The 25,987-nt window shown below is 38.0% G+C and overlaps 2 protein-coding genes and 1 long non-coding RNA gene across 7 annotated transcripts; 2 read left to right on the top strand and 1 right to left on the bottom strand.

The window, feature by feature from the left end:
• Positions 1-113: 113 nt before the first annotated feature.
• LOC122989411 lies at positions 114-3,643 on the bottom strand. Its single transcript, XR_006405045.1, has 3 exons — positions 3,559-3,643; positions 3,088-3,116; positions 114-2,400 (listed from the first exon to the last, which is right to left on the bottom strand). It is a non-coding gene; the product is annotated as an uncharacterized LOC122989411 (long non-coding RNA).
• Positions 3,515-9,556, top strand: LOC122989410 (E3 ubiquitin-protein ligase RNF126-like). The gene is made up of 9 exons (XM_044362274.1): positions 3,515-3,650; positions 5,151-5,209; positions 5,730-5,790; positions 6,301-6,536; positions 6,730-6,798; positions 6,889-6,958; positions 7,128-7,221; positions 7,856-7,971; positions 8,108-9,556. The coding sequence occupies exons 1-9, from the start codon at positions 3,576-3,578 to the stop codon at positions 8,285-8,287; spliced, it is 960 nt and encodes a 319-aa protein (XP_044218209.1). The 5' UTR covers positions 3,515-3,575; the 3' UTR covers positions 8,288-9,556.
• A 1,713-nt stretch (positions 9,557-11,269) lies between these two features.
• Positions 11,270-25,347, top strand: bsg (basigin). Of its 5 annotated transcripts, none has more exons than XM_044360885.1 (9): positions 11,270-11,501; positions 16,526-16,876; positions 18,556-18,724; positions 19,580-19,668; positions 20,300-20,436; positions 21,527-21,803; positions 23,787-23,799; positions 23,898-23,970; positions 24,145-25,347. In XM_044360885.1, exons 1-8 carry the CDS (start codon positions 11,438-11,440, stop codon positions 23,956-23,958), a joined length of 1,161 nt encoding a protein of 386 aa, XP_044216820.1. In that variant the 5' UTR covers positions 11,270-11,437; the 3' UTR covers positions 23,959-23,970; positions 24,145-25,347. The 5 variants fall into 5 exon arrangements, with proteins under 5 accessions (XP_044216820.1, XP_044216819.1, XP_044216818.1 ...); XM_044360884.1 differs by having other exon boundaries at positions 11,271-11,501; positions 24,141-25,347; XM_044360883.1 differs by having other exon boundaries at positions 11,271-11,501; positions 23,775-23,799.
• The last annotated feature ends 640 nt before the right edge of the window (positions 25,348-25,987 follow it).

Genomic DNA, 25,987 nt, shown 5'->3' with positions numbered 1-25,987 from the left:
ACCATGTTCACCATCTTAGTTTAATGTATTAGCAAGCTAACATTGCTAATTAGCACTAAACACAAAGTACAGCTGAGGCTGATGTTAATGTCTTTAGTTTTGCAGGTATTTAGTCATAAACCTGATGATGGCTCCAGATGAAAAGTCAGGAGATCACCAAAGTTGTTACAAATCATCCTGAGTGGGACATAAATCCATCTAAATGAGACATTTCACTCAAAACTACAAATGTCAATCTCATGATGGGGCAAGAGGTAAAGTCCGGGTATCATCCTATGAGGACCATGAATGTCTGTATACAATTTTGTTGCAATTCATCCAATAGTTGCTGAGATATTTTAGTCTGGACCAAAGTGGTGAACTGTCAAACTGACATTGCCATCCCTAGATCCATACTGCTAGTGAGGTTAAAATGTGTTTAGCACTAAAAATCACCCTGTAACACTTCAGTAAACACAAAGAGACAGTGATGGAGTGCAAAGTACAAAAAACTGCACTGCTCATGACCAGGACAGACTTCCACAATCTAATCAAAGAATGGGTCAATAAAAACAGATAGAGTCAGCCTCTGCTAAAGTATTACACAGAACATCTGCAGTGAGTGACCACAAACACTCCACTACAACAAGGACGGTTGAACCTAAGCTGCTAATTGTACACATATGTTCCTCCAGCAACATCTATATTTTGTTAGCTGTTCAGTGATGTAATCCCAAACACTTATGTACCAATGTAGTACCGAGGGATTTTGTTCTGGAACACAGCGCCCGATCACAAGCCGAGCGGAAAAACACTGTACAGAACAGAAGAGTACCTGCTGTGATTCCAGAGTATATACATGTTGACAACGTTGTTACGTTTATTTTTTTAAGAATTTCCCCCCCCCCATCACTAATGTTGATCTTTTCAGCCTTCTTGCTGTTTGTCCGGGATTCTTATGGTGTGTGTATGTGTGGGTGTGTGTTTCTGATGTACAGCTCTTGTGACACATGGCCTCAGGCAGACAGAGTGTGTCTGGAGGGAGAGAGAGTCTTCGATGGGTGGGACTGAAAACAAGTGACGCATGACTAAGAGGCCCAGGAAGTTCCAGCAGGCGGCTGTTATTGCTGAGTGTGTGGGTGTGTGTGTTTCTGAGTGTGTTCATGTGTGTGTTTATGTGTGTATGTGAGTGTGATTCAGGGCCCCAGAGGGACTGTGTGGGGCAATCCCGGCTGGAGTGTCTGGAAAAACTCTATGGAGTGACAAAAGCAGCAGTGTCCCTTGCAGCATATCTGTCTGCTGCCTTGGCTGCAACCTTTTATTGCCTCTTAGAGTGTAATAGAAATTATGCTGTAAAAACTAGGCCCGGGAAAGCAACAAATATTCTATTGTCTAAGTATTTAGATGTATGTGTGCACATACATGCATGTGCAAAGCTACTTAATTAAAGTAACAGGAAGAAATACACTTAGTCACTTCCACCCCTTGCAGTGTTTTATGGCATGTATTCAGTTTTCATCCACATAGTAGCAAGAAACAATTTAATATATTTATACTACCTCAAAAGCAGTGTAATGTTTTTTTTGGTCAGTGTATCCCAAATCCAGATTCGAAGTGGCCTAAAACTAGCCTACATAATGGGGAAGGTCCCTCGGTTTGGAAGAGTTGTTTTCTGCTGCTCACATGACCTGTCTCTGACCCGCAGTCACTCACTCCCCAGATTGGATTGCTACAATGAGCATTCGACTGGGATGGTGGTGACGCACTGGGCGCAGAGAGACAATAGCTTACCTCAGCCAGGCAGACATAGCAAACCTCGGTGCTATCAGACCCTCTCTAATCTCAGCCCATGGGACAGCCGTGTCTTTCCTGCTCCCACATGGCCAGATCAGACACAACACCGGGCTAGAGGACATTAGGACCTAACTAGGTTACATTGTGAGCTTTGCTGTGTGGAAACATCCGATCTTGTTATAACTAATCTTATCTATGTAATGTGCTCCAGGTTGGGAAATGAATCAGTTGTTTTACTGTTAGAAATTTGCAGTTGTTTTATTATTAGGCCATGAGAACAAGTGACAGAAAAGATTTTGTTTATAAGACTGAGCTTATAGGGAGGAGTGTGTTGGCTGTATGATATTGGATACAGGCTATAGCTTCACTGTTTTCCTTTCAAAACTGTGGGCCTCCAGTAGGAGTTGCTTGCATCCACATCCACTCTCCTCAAGAGCATGTAACTGGACATATATACATAAAAATCAGGCCAGACGGCTTGAGAGATGTGATTGGCTGATGGGCAGTCGGAAGGGAACTCCTACATACTTTCAGTATGTGGTGCCAAGCAAAAGAGATAGGTACTCCAGACTTGTGCGACACGACATAGCCATCAATCCGCTGTTATGTTTATCACATTAAGGATACCTGTGAAAAAAAAATATTGAGGAAATTTTAATTTACAACATCAGAAATAAAAACAGACCTGAAAATGAAGTAACATTAATCATTTTTTTCTCCATCCAGTTCTTATGTAAGTGATCTCTGAGACCTTTGCTGCTATCTCAGGGCTGCCAGACAGTCGCCAACAAGAACTTGTTCACATAAAAGGAGACAATGTTTTTCCCATGTGAGATGCTACTTATTTACTGTTTTATTTCTCAGATTTGACACTCAGCTCCAACCACTGCTGTCAAAAAAATCAACAACAAAATACAAATTCACATTTGACAAGATATGTTTCTCAAAAACAGATGCTACACATCATACTACTTTGAAACACTTAAAGTATGCCTGTTGGGCTTGAGAGGTAGTTGACAGGAATCCAGTGGAAAAGTAACATGTGTCAAAATAAATCTAGTGCAATGCCAGATTGCAAAAACACATCTCTGGCTTTCATGTGAACAGAGCTGAACCTGCAGGGATAAGACATGAGTTCAGTGGAGACACAGTGTGGTGATACATGATACACATTTGTAGGGGGTATAACATTAACCAGTTCAGTTCTACAGCTCCCTCCGGCTTTTGCATTGGTATGTGAGTATGAAGTAAGGACACATTAAGTAACATATAATATCTTGACTAAAGGGCTCATTAATCCCAAAGAAAACTTACCAGTGCTGTATTGTATCCTCAGTCCCTGGCTGCAATGTGAAATACAGTAACAGTTAGTCAACACTTGATACACAAAAGCACCCCCATGTGGTAATATTTTATAAGACACATAATGGTAGTGGTTTTCAAGTGCAGAGACGTTTATTATTCCGTTTATTATTAGTATTTAAAATAAAATAAGTTGTTTTTTGTTTCCTTATGTTTAAAAGTATTGTAAAACAATTAATTAATTCAATATAATCCACTTTAAAAAGTATTTAATGATATGATAGCCTATATATGAGCTTTCCACTAATATTCTGCTTTTTAAAAAAACTTCTTGTAGTTATGATGGACATTACCTATTCATACACTACATTTTTAATACGATCTATTATGCAATACAGTCATTTCAATCACATGGTCGTCGTATTTTCTGGGAGGTTAACATTGTCCTCTGCGGTGCTCCGTAGCTCTTCCTCCCCCCTCTACCTTTTTAGTGGCTAAAGATGGCTGAAGCACCTCCATGGCCCAGCCGGTTCTTCTGTCATAGATGCTCGGCAGAGATCAGTCCTCGGCTTCCTGTAAGTACCACAGGCAGAAAGTAAAGGTGTGGACAGTTGAAGAACTAAAAAACACGGTAGTGTCGTTGTTACATTCATAGAAATCGTTGTAGCAGCGGGGTCAACTGATAGCATGCTAACAGCTATTAGCTCACTCCTACGAGATCCCGTTTATCATTTTAACGCTAGCTAGTGGTGGCTAGCTTGTTATCTAAATACTGGATCGAGCAGCGTAAAAAAGATGAAAACGCTTAGTCATTACGCTCAGAATACTGCTGCTTTCCTTTTATAATGTGTTACAGCGTTTGGCGCGGTTATTCTTTGATTACTTTGTTTTTACGAGGCATAGTCTGCTAGCTAAATCCACTTGCAGTTACGTTAACTTAACACATAACACTGTCGCGTCTAGTTACTGACTTCAGCACTTGTTTTGATTAGTGTGACGCCGTTAAAATTAGTCTGCCTTAAGATTTAGTGTATTGTCAGTCGCTTAGGTTACGTGAATAATCCAGACGGTGAGCAGCAACAAAGCCATTGCGTCCTTTTCTTGTTTTGTCATTGACACAAGTGGCATACCTGTCACAGGCTAGAATGATCTGTCATACAGCTGTAAAAGTACCCATCACAATGTCAAAGATCCACTACAGGCTGCTGCTGTGGTCGAATTAACACCTCATACATCTGGGTGCGAATGTTTTAGTCTGTGTTTTAGTTCAAGTTTATTTGCCATTTCAACTATAAAAAATACAGTTGATTGAAGTATGATTTCTCTTAAGACGAGTGTATAAATCAACAAAACATAGAACCCACAAAGACAAAAATATTCACTTATGCACAAGATAACAGTAAACAATTTATAGCAGAATCAGAATCATGTTTATTGGCCCAGTATGTTTACATGCACAAGGAATTTGACTCCACTTCAGTGGCTCTCAGTGTAATAACACCCAAAACAACAATCTTCAGAAAGATATACCAGCAATGTCTGTAAACAGGTGAAGTACATATAGGTATATATGTGTTCATAGAAACCGTTTCATCTGTTTATAGACACTCCTTGAGAGAGAGATGTTTAGGGATCAGAAAAGATCGTCAGAGTTTTGGACTCCCAAGAAATTTAATGTTTTAGTATCACAATAAGTGGGACAATCGGTCACTCCTTCTTTGCTTGATGTTGCCATTTGCACATTATCTCTACAGGCTTTTGTCAGTATCTGTATTTAGTCACGTTTGTTACAGCTATAACTGTGTTAATCAGCAAAATCTAGCACAAACTTAACACTGCTTTTCTGTTTCTTATAGAGCAAGATTGATACATATGAAAAGGATTATACATATATAATAATTGTAATTAATACAACAGTAATTGCAGTACTGACGTTAAGTTTCACAGTTGGAGAAAAATGTACTTCATATTCTGCAAATTAACTTTGTTTTTATTCCTTCCCCAGTTAAGGTTGAGTCTAATGTGCTGGTTACTACTACAGCTTGATTTTTTTTTGTTTCTTTGTTTGTTTACAGGAGTATACATGTCCAAGATGTGAGTCTGGGTTTATTGAGGAGCTGCTGGAGGAGAGAAGGTGTGTATAAAGTGTATATTAAATTTAGTTTACTTCATGAAAGGTAGCATTTGCCCCCCAATTGTTGTTGTTTAGATAAATTTTGTTGCTTGTGATAATAAATGCCATTGCTAAGCTATCCATAGCAGTCCCTATTGCCCCCCATGATCCTTCATCTCATTTAAAGGTCTTTTCCAGGTTCAGTCAGACTTGTATGAATTAACTTGGTGCATTGACTGCCATACATTTTTCTTCTTCTTGCGTCAGATGGCAGCATACATCTTTTTTTGTTTTAATGTTGCATTACTGTTTTCTATTCTTTATCTTATTTTTCCAGCTATTTTCAATGTGTTAGTCACCTCACCAAGCAGAGTTTTAGATTGGGACTAAACATTTTCCATGAATGCGTAATCAGATGATCAAATGGAAATTGGAAGCAGCAGAACATCGTCATGTATTAGTAATGATGAAAACAATGAAATAACTTGTTCCTTTACTAAGTCAACACATAACTTCCATCTACTATCCATCTCCTGTTTAGTGCTGACAATGGTTCCATGTCTACCATCTCCAGCGGGCCCCAGAACCAGCAACCATTTGAGGTTTTTAACTGATTATTTACTCAGACATCTCTATCACATTGCATTTTATTGTCAACATTTCCTAAAACTGTTTCCATTGACATTTTTGCTTCTCTGGTCAGATTTAAAAGTGAAGTGGACATGACAGAAGTCATTTAGTGCTTGGCGCTTCTTTTACCACTACAGCCTCACTTTAGGCAGAACATTATATTGAATAATTAGGGGGAAGTTGACTTTGTCCTGCCGAAGATGCTTTGGCTTGATGGATAGTGTGGGGTCAGTTTATTGGAAGACTTTTCATCGCAAAATACCAGGGCTGTAATAATACTGTTATCTCAGTGAAAAGGGAAACATGTCTACATGAAGTGTATGACATTTCCATTGAGGTCACAGTGAAAAAAAATTCAATGCTTCAGGTGTGTTATATTGACCATGAATAGTTGTTGATGTAGTAGCTTGTTATTGTAGAGGCTTTTTTACCATAAAGATTACAGCAAATACAGACTCTATATACATCTTTTCTGTCTCCAGAATGCAGACCAGCACTTGTTTACATTCCCTTCTGGCTATGGTCAGTTTGCCCTGGGTGTCTTTGATGACAGCTTTGACTTTGGGGCTGGACTGGGAACCGAGGACAACCGTGATGCTGAAAACCGGCGGGAAAGGGAAACGGCATCACGGCAACGATATGGCGCCAGGCAACCGAGAAGTCGTCATGGTTCAAGACGACAAGCAGGGAGGAATGAGGGAGTTCCCACGTTAGAGGGGTAAGAAATATAGTCTGTGACTTGTGTTGCTGAGTCTCAGTCTCAGTCTCTGTTGATTTATAACATTTGGCACTGATCACTATTTCCTCTGAGCTTTATTTCTGACATTCTTAACAGCCCCTCAATACACACAGCAAAGTTTGCTTTCTCCTTCATTACATCTGTATCATGCTGCATGTTTTTCCTTTTGTAGAATCATTCAGCAGCTAGTGAATGGAATAATTGCACCTACTGCAATGCCAAATATTGGTGTTGGACCATGGTGAGTCTGGCTATGATAACCCAGAAAGCAAATCCTCAACAATATGTGCTTTGTTTCTTCAAGTGTCTAATCCTTCATTGTTTTTTAAAGGGGTGTTCTTCACTCAAATCCTATGGATTATGCGTGGGGTGCTAATGGACTAGATGCTATTATAACACAGGTATTTTTATTTAACCTTTCTATTGTTAACATTAAACTATAGTGCTATGATTAACTTGTGTTTAATAAGATTTTAGATATTGTGTAAGGAAATATATGGTACATTATATGCAACATACTGTATATGTCTCTAAATTTATTTCTGGATCTGTATCTTCTCTCTTCTTTAGTTATTAAACCAGTTCGAGAACACGGGACCCCCACCTGCTGATAGGGATAAAATAAAAAGTCTTCCTACAGTACAAATAACAGATGAGCATGTTGGTAAGTTAATATGTGGCTTCTTTTTTTTTCTTCTCACATCTTAGATATACTGTATTATTTACAAATTTGGACAGAAGTATAATTTTCTTCAAATAGATGGTTGTATGCTCTTATTACATTGCAGTATAATTTAATGCAATTACCATTTTGCCTGACATGTTGGTTTCAGCTGTATGATTTCAACAGTTTCTCACATTATACTCTTCTGGTGACACAGACAAGTCTGTAGTCTTATAGAAATCACCCTCTGCTAAATGGTAAAAAAAAACAAAATTGCTTTTGGAAATTCAGACATTTATCCTTATCTGTTTGATTCATAATTTCCGTAGTTACTTAACACACCCATCACATCAGATCAGGTTTTAGAGTGCGGGTTATGCAACTGCCACTTTATATAACTAATGGCAACTCAAACCAGTAGCATATCCTCCATCCCTCTTTCTGAAAATAAAACGTTTGCCATTTCATCTCATTTTAAGTTGGGCTTTACTGTGGCTGATTGGTTGTTGAAGACCATGCTTTTCAGCTAATGTCAGGTCACTATTGGTAAAAAAACCACCCAGAACCAGTTGACAGATCATACTGGTATTTATTATCATCTTTATCAGTATTGTATACATGTTCTGTCTTTCAGCTTCAGGATTGGAATGTCCAGTGTGTAAAGAAGATTACAGTGTTGGAGAAAACGTGAGGCAGCTCCCGTGCAATCACATGTTCCACAATGATTGCATAGTACCCTGGCTGGAACAGGTATTAGAAATCAGATGTGTATATATAATTCTCTGTCAACTTAAATATTCACAAGTTGTCAGCTAAACCTGTGGGGCAATAGCATCAGCAATGAGATGAAAACGGCTTAATGTTTTTACCACTTTTCTTTCTCCAGCATGACACGTGTCCAGTGTGCAGGAAAAGCTTGAGTGGACAGAACACAGCCACCAACCCTCCAGAACTATCAGGGATGAACTTTACCTCCTCCTCTTCTTCCTCCTCGTCCTCTTCATCTTCCTCTACCCCTCAGTCCTCAAGTTCAACCAGCAATGAGAACTCCACTGATAACTCATAGAAGAACATTTGTCCATCTCACCCTATGAGCTATGAGTCTATAGCTCCTATGTTGCTGTACTTCAGAGCAGAGACCTCCAATGTCTCCCAGCAAATAGGGCAGAGACCTGAGTGCATCTGGCCAGGAGCACTCAGAGGTAAGTGATACATGAGATCCATGTATTTCTGCCAGTCCTCTTGCTCCCACCTTCATCAGGAATCTGAACAAAGGAAGGGTGGAGGCCTGGAGTGCAGCTTCTGACAGGGAGGATGTGGAGAAGCATGGAAAAGGCTTCATCTGCCTGAATCACCTCATACAGGAGAGGAATCCAAAGGTAGAAGACTTGTGACAACAAGACAGTTGCTGTTCATTTCTTTTTTTAAATCTCCAGACTTGTATGATTTAAAATGACCCACTTTTTGCTAATGAAGAAAAAAAAGAAATGTACAGTTATTCTTTTTATAAGTAGCATTCATATCTCACAGATAAGATGAACTTAAGTGCACTGTAGTGCACTGTTTAAGTGTGCACTTGATTTTCTTCATGGTTTGGAGGGATATTACATGTGATTCCTTTAATTCTCAACAAAATTGCAATTATTTTATTGTCAAGATCCACTTGCAGTTTTAAGATAACCAGACCAGATAACAGGTACCATTGTTTGCACTTGAAATAATGCGTCAAATTGCAGTAATTTTGTGTTGTTTAGATAATGATGTGGATAAATAATCATTAATTAATTACACATGTAAGGCATTTTATATTTTATCCTGCAAGCCTAAAAATGTGGATCAGCTTTTCACATTATACACTTAGAAACATTTCGGTGCATTTGTGTATTTTAACTTAAAGGTAAATTAAATATTTTCTAAAGTTGCCAGTTGAAAAACTATTGATTTGCAGTATGAACATGTACAAAAAAACAAGAGAACTAATATTAAAATAAAGATGTTTGGGTGCTATCACTCAAAATACATGTAAATCATTTTCATTGTGTGTGTATTTATACTATTCTTTGAAGGGCTAATTGTCATGAATTTAATATCAGCAACTCATAAAATGGACTTTTAAACATTCTGCTGCAAAATGGACCTCTTGTTTCATGAACTGATTGTAACTACGAACAAAAGTGTTTTAACTGTTTGTAAACCACCACTGGGACTAAGTCGGTTTTCTTTTGCTATGCTGGTTGTGTGCTGCTGTGGTTTAACACTAGATGGGAGTACAGTAAACAAAAAAAACAGGAAATTAAAGAAATTTGATGAATTGGTACAGCTAATGTGCTATAATTCAGCAAAAAATAGTAGATTCGAAAATAATAAAATAAACATTTAATGGCAAACAGGCAAGTCATGAGATGTACTGGTCTGTACTGGTCCCAGACCCTTAATGATGTATTAGAGGTTCTTAGAACAACCAAGCATCACTGAGGGAACAATAACATCATTAACAAACACTGCTGGAAGTGTGTTCAATGCATAATAAGATGTTGAGATCATTTTGTACTTTCAAAATAGGGCTTGGTCCAAAGGAATGCACATAGTAAACAGGTCTATATTAAATCCTTCAATGGGGTGCTTGCCTGCCAAATTTTATCAATAAGGCAATAAATGCAGCTTCCTTTCATTGTTAGGCCATATGGGTGTATTTCCTCCACATTGTACCTCTCTTCTCCCCTTGACTTTAGATTCAAAGGGCTTCAATCTAAAGGGATTGTTGTTATGGACAGAACATTAGTCCAGGTCAAAGGCTAATGGATGCACTGGACTTGTGCCTTTGGGTTTGACTTTACAATGTGAAATCAATGATTCTTTTCTTTTCTTTTTTTTTTTTTTAAGATTGTGGTTAACTGTACAATACGTTTTTGTGCCCTTAGAATAACCTTTGAAATATGACAAACTGTTTGAGATTTAGTTACTCCAGATACAATGTCTAGAACTACCATATTGTTAATATTGTGAATAAGTATTTTCAATAGCTTGGCAGCTCTTTTTGTCTTTTCATTCTCTTCAGCATGACACATTTTGGGATTTTCTTCCATTCTTTCTTATACATTCACTCAAACTTGTTCAAATTGATTGGGAATATCTAGATAATAATCCCAAATTAATTCCACAGAATTTCACCAGGATTGAAGACTGGCTGGTCAGGAATTTGTCTTATATGCTTTTTTTCATTGTTTCCTTCTACAAATCTCAATTTTATTGACTGTGGGGGGTCCATGGCAAGATTTCTATAATCGGCATATTTTGTGCTAAAATTTTAATTGTTGTGTCTCTCTTTATGTGCTTTTTTTTTATTATTTTTTTTTTACAAACTCTAGCTTTGATCCCCATGGTCATCAGTTGCCTTACAAGAAAGAATGGATTTTTTGAATTGTTAAAGTGTCATGTCCTATACCCTCTGAATGAGTTTCTTCTAGCCTGGTTGGTCAGAGTGGATTACATGGTAAAGAAAGTGTTTGTATTTTCTTGTTTTTGTCTAAGTTTCCTAAAGATCGAACCTACACTCCTGTAAGTATCCAGCACATTAGAATAGAATCATGTTCTTACCCAATAATTGTGTCTTTGGATTTTGCACAGTTCCTTGCACTTAATGGCAGAGTTTTTGCTCTGACATACACATCTTGATGACTTTACTTCAGACACTGTCTTGAGATAACACGTTAGACTTGTGAATGTGTAATATAAAATATTTTGAGTAGTTAGAAATGTGCTACTGAATAGTGACATGATTCATATTTTAAATTGAATCAATCTTTGCTCCTCTTAAGCTCAGACATTGCCTTTTTATGTACTATCTTTTTGTTGAGTTTTTGTAAAAAAAAAAAAAAAAAAAATCTCCGTGTTTAAATATGAATCAGGCTTACGGTTTGCTAAATTACATAAACATATGATCATTAAATAGGTTTAAATGGCTTAAGTGAAGACCAATGTAACTCATTTGACGTAACCACGCCTCTAAATAATACGTCATGTGTACGTGCTTATCAGGGCGTATGCGTGAGGTGCAACTAGAGGACGAGCAAGAGCAACTACAGCGGTTCTAGTGTCGGACATTCAGCTTGTACATCCTGCTGGAAGTTCGCAAGGAGAGAGGGGAAATCCTGCCCGCTGCAGCGTTAGTTAACGTTGTATTTATTCGACGGTCTAGTAATCTAGATTATCAACGATGAAGTTACTTTGGGCTGTCAGTGCCCTTCTGTTGTGCTGTTGGCGAGCCAATGCGTCCACAGGTAAGATTTTTGTCAGCCATGTTGGTTGAAGATGTAGACTTTACCCTGACTACGGACATTTAAAAATGTTGATTCAGCCTCTGGATTTGATGGCGTTATGATAGTGATGTTTTTTTCGATGTCGAATACCTCCTTCGACAGCTATTAATACAAAATTTAAAACACGTTATCCAGCGTCATGAAGAAACAAGCTCATATTAGCGTCAGTAGGCGTAAGTTAGCTTCATAGCTAACGACGTAAATTGCAGTTCTGAAAACCCTTTCGGACGATTGACCGACCATTTCGTGACTAACGTTTACAAAAAAGCAGTAATGGCGAATGTGTGTGTGTTATTTTTTCGAACAATTGTCTTTTTCTGTTATTCTTTTACTGAAAGGGATTTTGATGTTTGCCGAACGTTGGCAAATGTAACCGGTCATGTGAGCTCTAACGTTAATAATCGTGTGATGGTTTGCTGTTGTTGACAGTTTAAGTTGCCGTTGCGTAACGCTACGAAGGCTTGCTATCCATTAGTAGTTAACGCCAGGTCAACTGTCGTTTTCACTGACCTAGCTAGGCCACGTTCTTCAATACCGCCATAATGCTAAAACAATCCTAGTTTCAACCGTATGACTTTCATTTTTTGTCAGTGTCTCCAGCTTTGTGACAGCCGGCTCGCAGTATGGACAGCCTCCCCCAATGAGCAATAACTGTCTTGTTCTGATTAAACAGTCATCTTTGAGTTAACCAGTAGGCCCAATCTACGTCAACTGTCATAATATAGCATCTCGAGCTGTCTCCCGCAACTTGTTTTTAGTACATTCACATTTATTAAAGTGTTGCGAGTCTCCACGTGTCGGGCCCTGTGCTTCCTATCAGTTTATCCACCTGGATTGCCATTATATAACAATTAATAAAGAGCTGACTAAGTTGAAATTAATTATTAGGCAAATGACAGCCATAAAAACTGAGGAGTCACTGGTAAAAACATGCATACCACTAAGAATTAGGTGGAAGTGATGGTCAAAGGTACTTTGAATATCTTAAGTTTATCTTAAGTAATCAGTGAATATCTTTAGTATAGATTATAAATTGGCCTAACAACTATTGTCTGTCTTTTTTTTTTTTTTTGCTCAAGAGTATCCCAATGAGCCTGTAAGCCTTAAAATATGGTCCACACATTACACAACATCTACATCGAGGCGGCAGATTCAGTAGATGTATTCAGTTGTGTAAAAATGTTCTTGTTTTTATGACATTAATACTTTTGTTACTCTTTGAAATGGAGTAAATTTGAAATTCCCTTGATAAACTAACATTTTCTTCAGTATTGCATTTGACAAATTGGGGAGTCACCCACTGTAAGTAGACGTAAAAGTACCCTGAGTCATTTTCCCCTTTGTGATTTCATCACCTCAAGGAAGTGAAGAAAGCGGTGCGCGTACAAATGAAATATGGTCTTTAGTCATATGTACCCTTTATTTGACTTTGTTTTCTAAATCATGGGTAAAACATTACCTTTATTTTGCAGACAATACGTACCAGCAACCAGACTGTTAATGAATGTTTTTTACTTGTGCACTTAAGTGAAACGCACATAAAGAGATACAACTCAGGTTATCCTGCTTTGGATTATGACAGCCTGGAGTAGATGAGGAGTAAAATTAGATTTCCCTAGAGTTTCAGCTTCTTCTCGAGCTTAACTTTGGCATTAAAAGTAGGTTACCAGGCAGACAGGTAGGCAAGGCTGCTACGTCTGGAAAAAGGCAGGAAAAGCCAGTTTTTCCACATATGCTTGTTACTTTAGTTTTAGTCCCAGTAATTTAGCAAATGATGTTTAATAAGGACTCATTTTGGTATTAACCACCATTTGAGACTCCAGCTGCTTAACCTGCTTTCACCTAAATTATCCTTAATCATGATAAAAGCCTGTGGTCTAAGCAGTAGCACTGATACTGAGGTGTGAGTTAACATCCCTCTAACAGTAATGACAAATGTGTGCTGATCCATCACAGATGAATGATTACATTGGTTGGCACACTCCACATATATGGACAAAATGATCAGATGAAAAGATCAGGCCACATCCAACGGATTTATATGGGTTTAAAGTGAGAAATATCTCACCCCCTCACATGAAGTGGTTTATGTCTAAGCAGTGACCATACAAGGCTGAAATGAAGGCTTGAAACAGCCCCCTTAAACAATGTGTTTGTATCCTTGAGTTTTCATTTCTTTCATCATGCTGGAACAGCTGGCATCCATTTTCTATTCGAAAGGACATTAAGTTGTACTAGCTATTCCTGTTCAGCTGGAAAATGTCAATATTTTCCGTTAAGCGAGTGTTGAAAGTGGCCTGAGGATAACATGTTTCTCCCTTGTCTTTTCACGAGGCTGAGTAAATGCTGAGTTGTTAATTTTCAACCAGCTGGCTGAATGGGGAAAAACGAACACAGGCTTTCTATGAAGATAAAGCATGTATCCCCATAGTTTGGGTTTATTTGCCCCTTTCTACATTTTTGTTCTTAACAAATATCATGGTATTGTATGAGATAAAATATTTAATCTTTTTTCCTTTATGGTAACCTTATTAATTTTTGTTTAGGCCATTGAGCTTGTTGTTGACCATCGCTAAACATAATACTGACTTTGGAATTTGTCTTCTGAAGGGGCTCAAAACACATGGAGCAGATTCTCATGTTATAGAGTAACAGGTTATAGGCGGTAAATTATACTCTCAAGATTCTTGTGGCTTGCATCTAATCACAGTTGTGACTGGGACCTTGACTATATTTAATGTTGAACTTTTGTAAAGCATGTGGCATGAAGTTGACCTTTGGTAATAGTGGAGAGGTAACCCAAAGCTAAACACGTTACATGATACACATGTAACTGGGGCTCTTGTTGGCCAGTCTTTGTTTTGCGTTAAATTGATATCTGCTGTTTTTCATAAGTTAGAGATTGTTGGGTTTTAGCTCTTACTGTGCTGTTGTTTTTCTTGTTGGCGCTGGGTACCGTGGGGCCAGCGTAGGTTTTGCTCTGGTTCGTGTTAGTCTAGTATTGTTTCTGTGAGGAGGGGCACAAGCTTACGGCCTGTTGGCCTGTGGTGTGAGAATTCCTCCCTGGACCCACCTAAATGTATAATTACAGATGCACTGACTGCAATTTTCTTGTCCGATCGCATTTTTTCTTAAGTCTGACCAGCTGATTCCAACTTTGTCCAATTCCGATTTTTTTTTTCTTTTTTTTAATAAATAACTATAATTGACAGCATACACAAACATTTTTGCAACTTTTCTTTAATGGAAAACTCAGTTGTATGTTCATAAGAAAACATTGTTATATAAAACATTAACAGTGTTTGGTTTTCTAACAACATGATGAACTTTTAAGTTCACTGAATTCAACTCAAACTAAAAATACCAATAAAATATTTGCAGATAAACCCTGGTGGGTGCCAGAAAGTACTTTCCCACCATTTTTCCACCTATAATATTTTGTCATTTCCTAAATATTCTTTTTTTTAGTATAATCAAAAAACACTTTACTTATATAGCAAATATCAAGTCTCATGTCATTTTAATAGTGATTTGTACCACTCAACGGGTGTACAGTTTTTTCACTCTGCTCTACTTATTTGGTCATCATATCTAGATTAATAATATTTATCAGCTGTATTAATTCAAATTTACTATTTTATATTTTTCCCTACAGATTGAAACACAGCAGGATTTATGTCATTGTGTCAGAGAAAGAGGTTAAATTAATTAAATATAAACAAAAACAGCAGCAGTATTAACAGCAGAGTCACACCTCAGCTGATTTTCAATAAAACAAACCTTTTTTAAAAAGTAAAATAACCTGGTTTCAGGTAAACTGTGTGTTAACAGCTGAAAACGTTCCGGTGTGTAAACTCTTTGTTTTATATATAATATATAGGCTATTTTTGGGCTGGACCGACTCATCATCTGTCCCATCTTGAGCAGACCCGGGATGGTCCGGATCGTTGCTTAGCTAAACACACTAACCACTGTCGGGTGACACTTGGCTCATCAGAGAAGAGTCTATCAGTCTAACATGTTACGTGCATGTGCGAAAGCTTTCATGTTTTTTTTTTTTTTGGTTCTGTTTTTTTTTTTAATTTAATTATGTGATTTGCTTTTCATTTCAACTTCATCTGCTTTGCTTTTCATATTTTGTTTCATTCATTGCATATTGTTTTGAATTCACAGGAATGCTATTGGATGCTTTTAATGTTTGTGTTATTTCTTTTGTTCATTTGCTGTGATCATCTGTAGGGATGTCTCCATCAAGCTTCTTTACCAACAATTCCAACATCTAGTATTAATTGAGTAAAGTAAGGTTGGCAGTAGGGCTTTGTCATCTGGTGTACAACTGGATTCAAAGCCTTGAATTTGCTTACAACTATATAAAGGCTCTTAATTTGGTCAGTTAAACTGACCATTGATAGTAGATTAAGTTCATCACAAATAGGCAATGTATATGACCCCAAACCTATCACTAGTCTGCCCTCATAGTAATATCAGTATTGATCAATACAATTCAAATAGAAAACAGAATCACAAACGACAGCCTCCAAAATGAAACGTTGAATTGACATCTCTTTTTAAAAAGCCTTAACAAAAACCTAATGTTTAGAACCCATTTGTTTTAGACAGAATTATTTTTAGGTAGATGTACATAAATTGGAAGCTCAGGTTGGTTTGGGTCATCCCTACTTGTCTTTTTTTTGTTGCATTTCTCATTTTTGTCTTAATGGGTCAGAGCACCAGGAATGATCAAAACATTTCCAAAATAATTGGTTGGACATGTTGCTCTGATCTATGCCTTTTCTATGTGCTTACTTTCATATTTCAGTTTTATTAACTTTGTTTTTTTTTTCTTTCTCTTTCCTACTTGCCTGTTTTTCTTCCATCACTGCCTTTTTATCACCAATTCATGAAATCACCTGGCTTGCTTTAAATCAACCACATCCAAAATCTCTTAAAATCTGTCTGCTGGGCTGACTGTAAACGGTGCTCAGCGGGTTTTATCAAGTCTCCCCTCTCTCAGACGAAGCTGATTAATGACAGCGCAGAGCTGCATTGCGAGGTAATAGGGAGCCCCATTCCTGAGGTGCAGTGGTGGTTTATAGAGGGCGAAGAGCCCAACGAGACCTTCACCCAGCTTTTTGACGGGGCACGTGATGACCGTGTGCAAATAAATGCCACATATATTACACATGCCACTAGCACCATTCACCTCACTAGCCTCACCCTCGACGACTCAGGCACTTATGAGTGCCGCGCTTCCAACGACCCCGACCGCAATGAACTGAAGAAGACGCCAAAAATCAAGTGGATCCGCTCGCAGGCAAACATTATTGTGATCGAAAGTGAGTGGCAGAGGAAGCATGAGGAGACTCAGGTCAAAGTAGCTTGGCTGTTATCTCCTCATTAGTGAAGTCCTGGACATTCAGCTCCTGTTACACTCAACTCCCATGCTTCCCGGTCCAATACCCTGCTCATCCCGCTTCACCCCGTATACACACTCCCTCTCCTCTCCTGAAAAACGTCCTGTAGTAGAGCAAAACCTGGTCATTAAGCGTAGCCGGGCTGCTCCCTAATCCTTTTATTACCTGATATAGAATATGTCTTCAGTCTGATGCCTTTTTTTTCCCCATGTCAAGGCTTAGGTACCATTATGATGGGTTTCTTGTATATAATACTGGTCATAAGGTTGGAAGTCTGCAAATGGCTCATGTTGGAAAATTATTGTATGAAGAAAGTGTGAATATTATCAAAAGGAAAAACAAAAAAGGGGGTCAGGTAACTTGATTAGTATTGCTTCTTGGTAGAATTTGCTAGCACTTTCCTTAATTGATACTAACATTGGCAATACCCCTTTTATTTGTGCCTGTAGACCATTCCTCTGGCTTATAGCCTACTAAACTGTAATCACAGAAGATGGCAACTCATTGTATCTAAAGTAATATACTCAGCCATGGGGCATCTTTCTGCCTTGTGGTCCAGTATTATTTTTGTCACTTTGGAAGAATTGGTCAGTTTCTTCACCCATTTGAAGCAAAAATACTTAATTTAAAAATTCTTAAATTTTTATCATGCAAATGCCAATAAATTCCCATCTTGTTGCTTCTTCTGCATGTGTTTTATTAAAAGATCTTTTCCCCTTGACCTTGTTGTAGGCTACTGTATCTATTAGCTTTCCAGTACAACTCCTATTCTTCCCTCCATTCTACTTTTGGTGTGGGACGATCTCCCCATTTTGGGGAGCTCTTTCCACCTTTCTTGGAAAGTTCTGTGTATTTGTACAGTACTTGCACTTGTGTTGCACTGTCTGATTGGTGAAAACCATAGCAGTTTTCCCTCCCAAACTTGTTAAGGTGAAGGAGAATGTTTAAGATTTTGTAGGCAGTTTTTAGCTTAATATATGGTTGATCACACTCGACAGTTGTCTCAACAAAAATGTCTTATTCTAAATCATATTAATACCGTGGGGACTATTGTTGACTTATTCCATATCAGAGGGTGAGCGTTGAAATTAACAGAAATACTATGCAAATTGATATTTATTTTGTGTATATATAAAGTACTTATAGCCTACATGAAATAAATTGCAATATTTTCTTAGTATGACTACCAGCTGTGTATGAAGTGGTAGATATTATTGCATGGCAGCCCTATGATGTTTTGTTCCATCAAATATGTCATTTTATTAAGGACAACTGTTGAGTGTCATGAGACACAATGTGAATTAAACAAAGCTAAGCTGAAAAATTATCCGCAGAGGAAATGTTACTGTCCTGTATTTCTAACCCATTTCGGAAATATTGAAGTGCTGTTAGTCCTTGTTTTAGATGTATATGGAAAATAAGTTCAAGGGAATACCTTAAGGTCAGTATTCAGTGATTAAGTGTACAAGTTTAAGGGCAGCTATTCATGTCTAAATCTGCAAACATTTAGGTTCATGCCAGTCAACTGAAATTCATATTTTAGGATATTTTAGTGAGGATGATAAATAATGTATTTTTCCCCCCTCTGTGTTTGTCTTAAGCCCCAAACATTGTTGCCGAACCTCCTGAGGTTAGCAACCAGACCACTGCTACGCTCACCTGCAATTTGACGGATTCCAACCTTGTCATCAAGGGCTCCCACTGGAAGCACAATGGCAAAATCATTGAAGATTCCAAATCCACCGCTCCCAGTCCAGTCATAGTCCTCAAGTGAGTATCTACATCTACACAAGTGTACCATATGTGCAGGTCTGCCCTGCATTTATTATAGCACAATAAAGGCGCTCATCTTCTGATTATAATATAAAATGTTCTTTGTCTTGAATGTGGCAGTGTTAATATGCTGTTTCCCACTAGCTGGTATAGAAGAAGAATTTTTTTCTGTGAGGTCTGTTTATGCTTTTGGACAACAGTGCAATTCACTGATTAGCAATTTTAAATGGATGAACCATATAAGTCTAAGCCTAGTTGGTTTTAATACTTCTAGATGCTGTATTGTTTGAAAGACAAAGCGTTATTGATATAGATGACATTCAACCATTTCTCAACCTAGAAGAGAATTATGTTTGCCTTTTCATGTCTTGTTTGAGCCTTGATTCAGTCTTGTTTGTCCTATGTTATGACTATGTTATGTTGTCCCTTTCTGTTACTACAGTATATTGCCGTCTCTATCCTCTTTCTCTCGCTTTTCTGTCATCCCTCCCCCTCTCCCTTTTTTTTCCCCCCTCCTGCCCTGCTGCCTCCATTAGCAGCAGAGCTAGGGGCACATTCAGGCATTCACTGCTCTTGATTAGCAAAGAGATGGACCGTGCAGACGTGCAGCTTTGCCGGTAGTCTTGGCAGCAGGGATAAGCGCCCCTAGCAGTGTGCTCACTTGCCCTGACCTTAATTCCCCATTAGACAGAGCAGGCAGGACTGTATGGGACAGCAGCACCAAACAAAAGTGGGATTGTCATTACCAGGGGAAATTTGAATATTTGTTGCATGGACAGGCAGCTTTTACTTTTACCCATTACATGGAGTTCTCAAATACTTGTAGATTAATTTATATTATTCTTTCCATAGTTTGGAGAAGATCACCTACAGTTCTGGTGGAAAGTATGATTGTGTGTTCGAGACTGATCCAGTGGTGCTGCAAACAATTGAAGTCAAAAGTAAGTCAATTATTGAATATCACACATCATAGTTGCTTTCATGGGTCATTTCAAAGCTGCTGTCTGTGTTTGCATTTGATTTGTAAGTAACATGGTTGCAGATGTTATGTTTCTTGTAGTTATAGATTATGTAGCCTGTAGATGATGTATGTATACGTAAAGAATACACTTGACTGCAAGAACTAATACTTCAGGCAGCCATTTTCCAGGAAGCATCATATGATCTATGTTTTTATTAATAGTTAGTCCTGATAATTTAGGTGATTGGTGGTCTAGTCTATAATCTGGGTGTGGCTATTTGTTCTTCAAGGATTATGCATCAGTGAGCTATTGATACTGCCCCACCAAGTTACTAATTTGCATACAAACAAAAAAGAAAAAAAAAGTTTGTGGTTGATGTAGAGACATACGTAATTGGAACATCCGCAATATCAGAGATTTGTAAGATACTTAGTGTATATGAGCACTTCACATATAAGGAAAATCTGAAAATATTGCTTTCAATTCTTGGTTTCAAATCCTTATGTGAGGTAGCTTCTTCACCCAGGATAAATGATAAAGGGCTATTCATCGACTGAATTCACAAATTTTCATATTCTAATTTGCATATGGATTTTTCTTCTTGCTGTAGCACTTCCCCATGTTGCAGCCTACAAGCACTCTGAGCATGGCAACGAGCAGGACAAAGGTGTGATGGCCTGTGTGAGCCATGGCTACCCACTGCCCACTGACTGGGCCTGGTTCAAAGAGCAAGATGGCACCCAAACGGTATGCATCTCTCAAACTTATGATTTTGATTAAAAGCTTAAAGGGGACTTATTATGCTTTTCCCTATTTTCAATTGTATATAATGTTGGATATACATATAAATAGTGGCCAAAGTATCAAATAATGAGGTAAATGTACATATCAAGTAATGAGGTAAATGTATGTAGAAGTAATCCCTGTGAGCAAAAAGCACCGGCCTCAGACTGCTCTGAACCCTTGGTTTCCAGTGGGTTTCTTTTTTCTTCTTTAAGCCCGAGCTGACGTTGGCTCGTGATGGATTTCTTTATAAGGTCATCTGCTCCACACACAGTGTGCAAGTTCACTGCTCTGCTAACATTTTGGCAATTTTCCATAGTTTTGGGGGTAGTCACACTGAGTCATGACTCGAGCTGGCACGCTGTGAGTGTTTTTCCATAATCAGCACTGCAGAATAAAATAAATTGTTTACCTGTTGGAAGTGTTCTGGTTGTCTGCAACTCTTCATCAAACATCATCATCACTGTGTCTGTTTCTGCTTGTACTATTCCTCCTCCCTGCATTATTTCTAACTGATCCGCTGAACAAAGAGCTCAAAATTTCACTGCATCTTGTTGTGTCGACCGATTTTAGCGCTGCTAACGAAACTCTGCTAATTCAGTGAGGAACGTGTTTCATTTCCTGTAAATTCTTTAAGTCTCCTGTTGTTGTTTAGTCATTGAAAGGATTTTAATATGAAGTGGGAAATGTTGGGTTTGCATTAGCGACTGCCTGTTAAGAGACAGAGGCTGAACTGAGGGGCTGCATAAAGGGCCAGTATAAGATAAATATGGAGTTTTTTTAACTGTGAATCATGCAAAGCTACTCTGGGAGAGTCCCAGAATAATAATAAAGAGCTGGAAATGAGCATAATAGGTCCCCTTTTAAAATGATTCATATGTTTTCTAAGCCAGAGGAAATGAACCCAAACTTTTCAATCACCATTTACGCATATTGTGATGGTGTGTCACTCATGAATGATGTATGTCCAGTACTCCAAATGTAAAATAAAATGTTTAACGGAATGGTTACACTTGTTTGTGTTGCTAACTTGTTGCTTAAACACAATCCTCAGCCTATCATCAACGGCACTGGTGACAAATATGAGATCAAGAGCACCCCTAACAAAACCACTCTGATCATTGATGACCTGAGCATCGAAAATGACATTGGAGACTACATCTGCTTTGGAAGTAATGAACTCGGCACGAGCAGTGACAGGATCCACCTGCGTGTCCGCAGTCGCCTGGCCGCTCTCTGGCCCTTCCTTGGCATTGTGGCTGAGGTCATCATCCTGGTGACCATCATCCTCATCTATGAGAAGAGGAGAAAGCCCGATGAGGTCAATGACGGTACGTATGCCACGATACCTACACTACTACATGTTAACTCTTAGGCCGTGTTCAGACCAACGTCAGCACTGCGTGATCAAACGCTGTCTATTCATTACTTTCAATAAAACCACTGTGTTGACATAGTGAGGATGTCTCATAGTTCCAGCAAAAAAAGGTGTCATCGGCGAATAAGATGAACATCATCCAGCATGGCACTGGATTTGCCATCATTAAAACATAAGATGAACTTACGACTGTTGTGATAACTTGGCACAGTGAGATGTTTTTTCAAGCAGTGCAGTGTTTTGGCGTTTAAATATATCTATCATACATTTGAAAACTTATTAATCATCGGCAACACACTCCACCAGTGCTGTCCCTCGTCGATTTTTTTTTTGTTGATGTTTTTTTTTTTTCTAATAAATTGCTGTATTTGGTCTGAACATCCACTTAGAACTGAGATTTTTCATCTATCATCTGGCAATGGTTGAATTCCAAAAAAGAAAAAATACCCTCATACCATTGTTAGCTACCTGAATAGCTATGAAAATATCCACCAGAAAGTAAATATATATTTGCAGGTGGTTATGGCCTTTTCCAAAGCTGCACTCAACTTTTTTTGGGCAAGGTTGGTCCTCAGTTGTGGCTAAAAGAACGTAAAGAAGTCTCTTTCAAGTCATTCCACTTCTAACAGGACAAAATGATTAAAACTGCAGACCTTGTTTACTGAACTGTGAGTTGAGAAGATTTGACGCCCCCCAGTGGCAGGCTGGAGACTATCAAGGCAACTCATTGCTCTGGAGGTGGAGATGTGTCTGTAATGTAGTTGCATGTATTCAATATGAACCCTTATTGTCTTTGGTTTTGTCATTATTTACATTTTTAAAGTAAAGATCAGGAATCGGCTTCCGCCTCTGTGTAAACAATCTGTAATAGATTATACTATTATTTTTATTATTTACATTTTTACTTCTCTGTTCGCTGCTGATTTTGCATTTTGGTAAGTGAACAAAACTGCATGTCAGACTGAAGTGGTTGAGCTGAGATGACCGCGTGGATTAAGCTATGGGAGTCTGAATGAACTGCTTTCTTGGTCACCACTTCTAAGAGGAATGTGCTCAAAGATTTGGTCACTCTTTCACTGGCACTGCAATCTAAATATAGAGCAAGCTTAAAATGTTTTCTTTCCACTTCATTTATTGGTCCATAACATGTGTTTGAGCCAATGAAAGAGTCAAATTAGACACTCAGTCTAGTGTAATGGTTTGACATGAAATAGGGTAGGTTGAACAGTGAGAGGTTTCAGCATTCTGTCTGCATGCCTTCTGCATCTTGTACTTTTATGCATGATAAATGATAGGCATCCCTCTTATCAAGATCAGTTTACCATTTACCATTTGTCTCATTCACTCTTGGCCTTGGGGATAGCCTATACTCTTTGCCTTACTTTGTGAATACATGCTCTGGTGTGAATATTGCCACTATACATGGCAGGATGTGTGTTAGTGCTGCACAATTCACAGATGTTTTTATCTCAATACGATCTCTGCAGTGTTCCTTTGCTTGTATTGCATGAGCCTCTGTGATGCTAAGGGGTGACTCTGGATATAGAGTTCAAGAATGGCAATTTTCAAATCGTATTACAGATTCATTTAAGATACATAATTTTCTGTTAAGTGACATAATTTCTGTTTTATACAACACAAATGATTGTGTGTAGAATTTCTTTCCAACTGGTTTTCTAAGGATTTTGTTGTATCATTCATTGTCAGACAGGTGGGCATGCTTCATGTTTAGTTGGATTTTTATCATAACCTCATTGGAATCATGTTGCAGAAGATGTCATGTTATGACATTTGCTACCATCATCAGTGAGGGTTGGGGTGGCATGTGTTTCTCACACCAATCACAGACATGTAACTACTTAACCTGCTGTCAACTGACTCTTGTTTTCTTTTGCTTTTTATTTGACCACTTACTGCTGTTCAGATGATGACTCAGGATCCGCTCCTCTGTAAGTACAGTCTACGTGAGAGCTTCATAACTTGAATGTCACTTTACATTTCGGCTTTTGTCGCAGAACTAATGTTTTTGCTCTATGATGTGTTTCAGGAAGAGCAATTCTACTACAAACCACAAAGACAAAAATGTGAGGCAAAGGAATTCTAACTAGAAGCTGAAAGAGGTGCGTATCTAAGAGGGATTAAAATGTGAAAACTAGTTAGATACTGCCCTTGAACAACATACATGACAGACCAGATGTCAGATTTTTATCTTGATTGTGAAGAGATTTGAAAAAAAAAAAAAAAAGTTCAGTGAAAGTTTTTCACTCATGTCCCGTTTTTTCTCTCCTAGATAGACGTCCAGATGGCAGTCCAAGACTCAGCTGTTGTGGCACATTATATTGTGCACCCTGCAATTTTAAGTACCTTTTTTGTGCTTGAGTGTTAATGTAATAAGCTGACTGATTTTCTCTTTGTTTTATTTTCTTCTATATTCTTCTCCACATCGTGCAGCCAGAGAACATAGTGTGAAATACTTTCTGCTTGAGGCCATGGGGCAAATATTGCATGAGTTTAAAATGCTGTTCTAGCAAAGTGTGTGTTTGTTGTAAAAAACATGAGAATGTTCACGTGGGGAATGCCTAGTTTGTGGTTATTTTCTGTTCATGCTAATGCTTCCTACGCTGACCACACAGGTGTCAGTCTTTTCATTTTTCTATCCTCAAATTTGGAGTAGTTACTTGTAAAGCAGCACAAATTGTGTTTACAGGATCTGAAAACCTTTTTATCATGATGCATCACTGCCGTTTCTTATAACGACAACTTAAGTGTGTGAATTCACTTTTGATCTGTACCTACACCATCACAAAAGTCCCTTAGCAGAGTTTTATACTTTGCCTTAACAAGCACCATTTCTCCTCTGTCTTTTTGCATTTTGTTTCCTCTTACACAATTTAAATGTGACTAAAATTAAATGCAGAAATGATTAAGATTTAATGTCTGCTAGGGTTTTTTTGCCATAAGAAATTACAGTTCTTTTAGTGGGAAAGCAGTGTCTTCTAAATCATGCTTTTTTTTTTTTCCTTTTCCTTTTCAAATCATGTAAATTGAAGTTTTATCACTGTTTTTGTTGCTGTAGTCACAGCCACAGTAAAAAAATCTACTGTAATTGTCTATTAAAATCTAAGGACCAAGTGCAAAGGAGATGTAACATCTGTTGCTTCTGTTGAATGCAACTTAAACACTACGCACTGATGTTTAAATCTACAAACATTTACTAAGATGTTTTTTCTTTTTAATTTAATGTGATCTAAAAAAAAACAACAACAAAACACTTGTGTGTGATTGTTGGAACATCGTCTCTGTTCCCTTCACTGTATAGATGATTCAGAAGCCATATGTTCATTTAACCTGAGTAGTGTTGTGATTGGATGTTACCATTTCAGAATTATACAAATAAAATGACCTTGTCAGAATTGTGTAAATTGTTGTACCTTCCAGCTACATGGAATACCATCTGTTGTACAACTTGCACAAACTGAATAAAGGTATTGATTTTACATGTCTGTCGACTTTGCCTAAAAGCCATGTTTACAATGAGATGTTGAATCTTAGTTAAGCCATAGTTATTTCAAGTAACACAAAATAATTCTTTTGTAAAAGTGTTATGAGAAAAAAGGCGTGTCCTCAACTTTGCCAGCCTGACATCTGGTCTGTTAACATTTTAGTCTGTCGCTGACAATGACAGATTGTCGCATGCCTAAAACAGTGTCTGACAGTTAACTGTTTCTCAACCAACACCTCATTGAAATGTTACTAATAAAAACCTCAATCTAAGCCTTAGTTGTGTGAAATCTTAGAACTGCATTGCAACTTCTTATTGGGTGTAAACAGTGCAATAGGACAGCTTTAGGTCTTCATAAAAAGTGTGTTGATCTCTCTTTTTCCTGTTATTTCAGACATGTCATAAAATGGCCGCAAACCATGCTTTCTATAAGGCTTTATTTACTTTAACTTGTGCAAATTCCCGTTTCAGGCCAAGACAGAAAGCATGGGAGCCTTTTTATCAGTAGGGCAGTGAATATATCTGGTTATCATGTGTTTCCTCACTGTGAAAAGGAGACTTATCCAAGTCTAACCTGCCCTAACTGGAATGTGTTTAAGCCCATTGAGAAGTTTCTTTAAAAAAAAGTTGTGTAA

Source organism: Thunnus albacares, chromosome 9 (assembly GCF_914725855.1).
Source record: "Thunnus albacares chromosome 9, fThuAlb1.1, whole genome shotgun sequence".
NCBI lineage: Eukaryota > Metazoa > Chordata > Actinopteri > Scombriformes > Scombridae > Thunnus > Thunnus albacares.
The sequence above is the reverse complement of the archived record's forward strand: the minus strand, read 5'-3'. Positions and strand labels throughout refer to the sequence as shown.

Coding starts and splice junctions, on each gene's coding strand:
- bsg (XM_044360883.1), top strand. CDS start 11,438: ATGAAGTTACTTTGGGCTGTCAGTGCCCTTCTGTTGTGCTGTTGGCGA. Junction 16,877..18,555: donor AAACATTATTGTGATCGAAA/GTGAGTGGCAGA, acceptor GTTTGTCTTAAG/CCCCAAACATTGTTGCCGAA. Junction 21,804..23,774: donor GCCCGATGAGGTCAATGACG/GTACGTATGCCA, acceptor ACTGCTGTTCAG/ATGATGACTCAGGATCCGCT.
- LOC122989410 (XM_044362274.1), top strand. CDS start 3,576: ATGGCTGAAGCACCTCCATGGCCCAGCCGGTTCTTCTGTCATAGATGC. Junction 6,799..6,888: donor AATATTGGTGTTGGACCATG/GTGAGTCTGGCT, acceptor TGTTTTTTAAAG/GGGTGTTCTTCACTCAAATC. Junction 6,959..7,127: donor TAGATGCTATTATAACACAG/GTATTTTTATTT, acceptor TCTCTTCTTTAG/TTATTAAACCAGTTCGAGAA.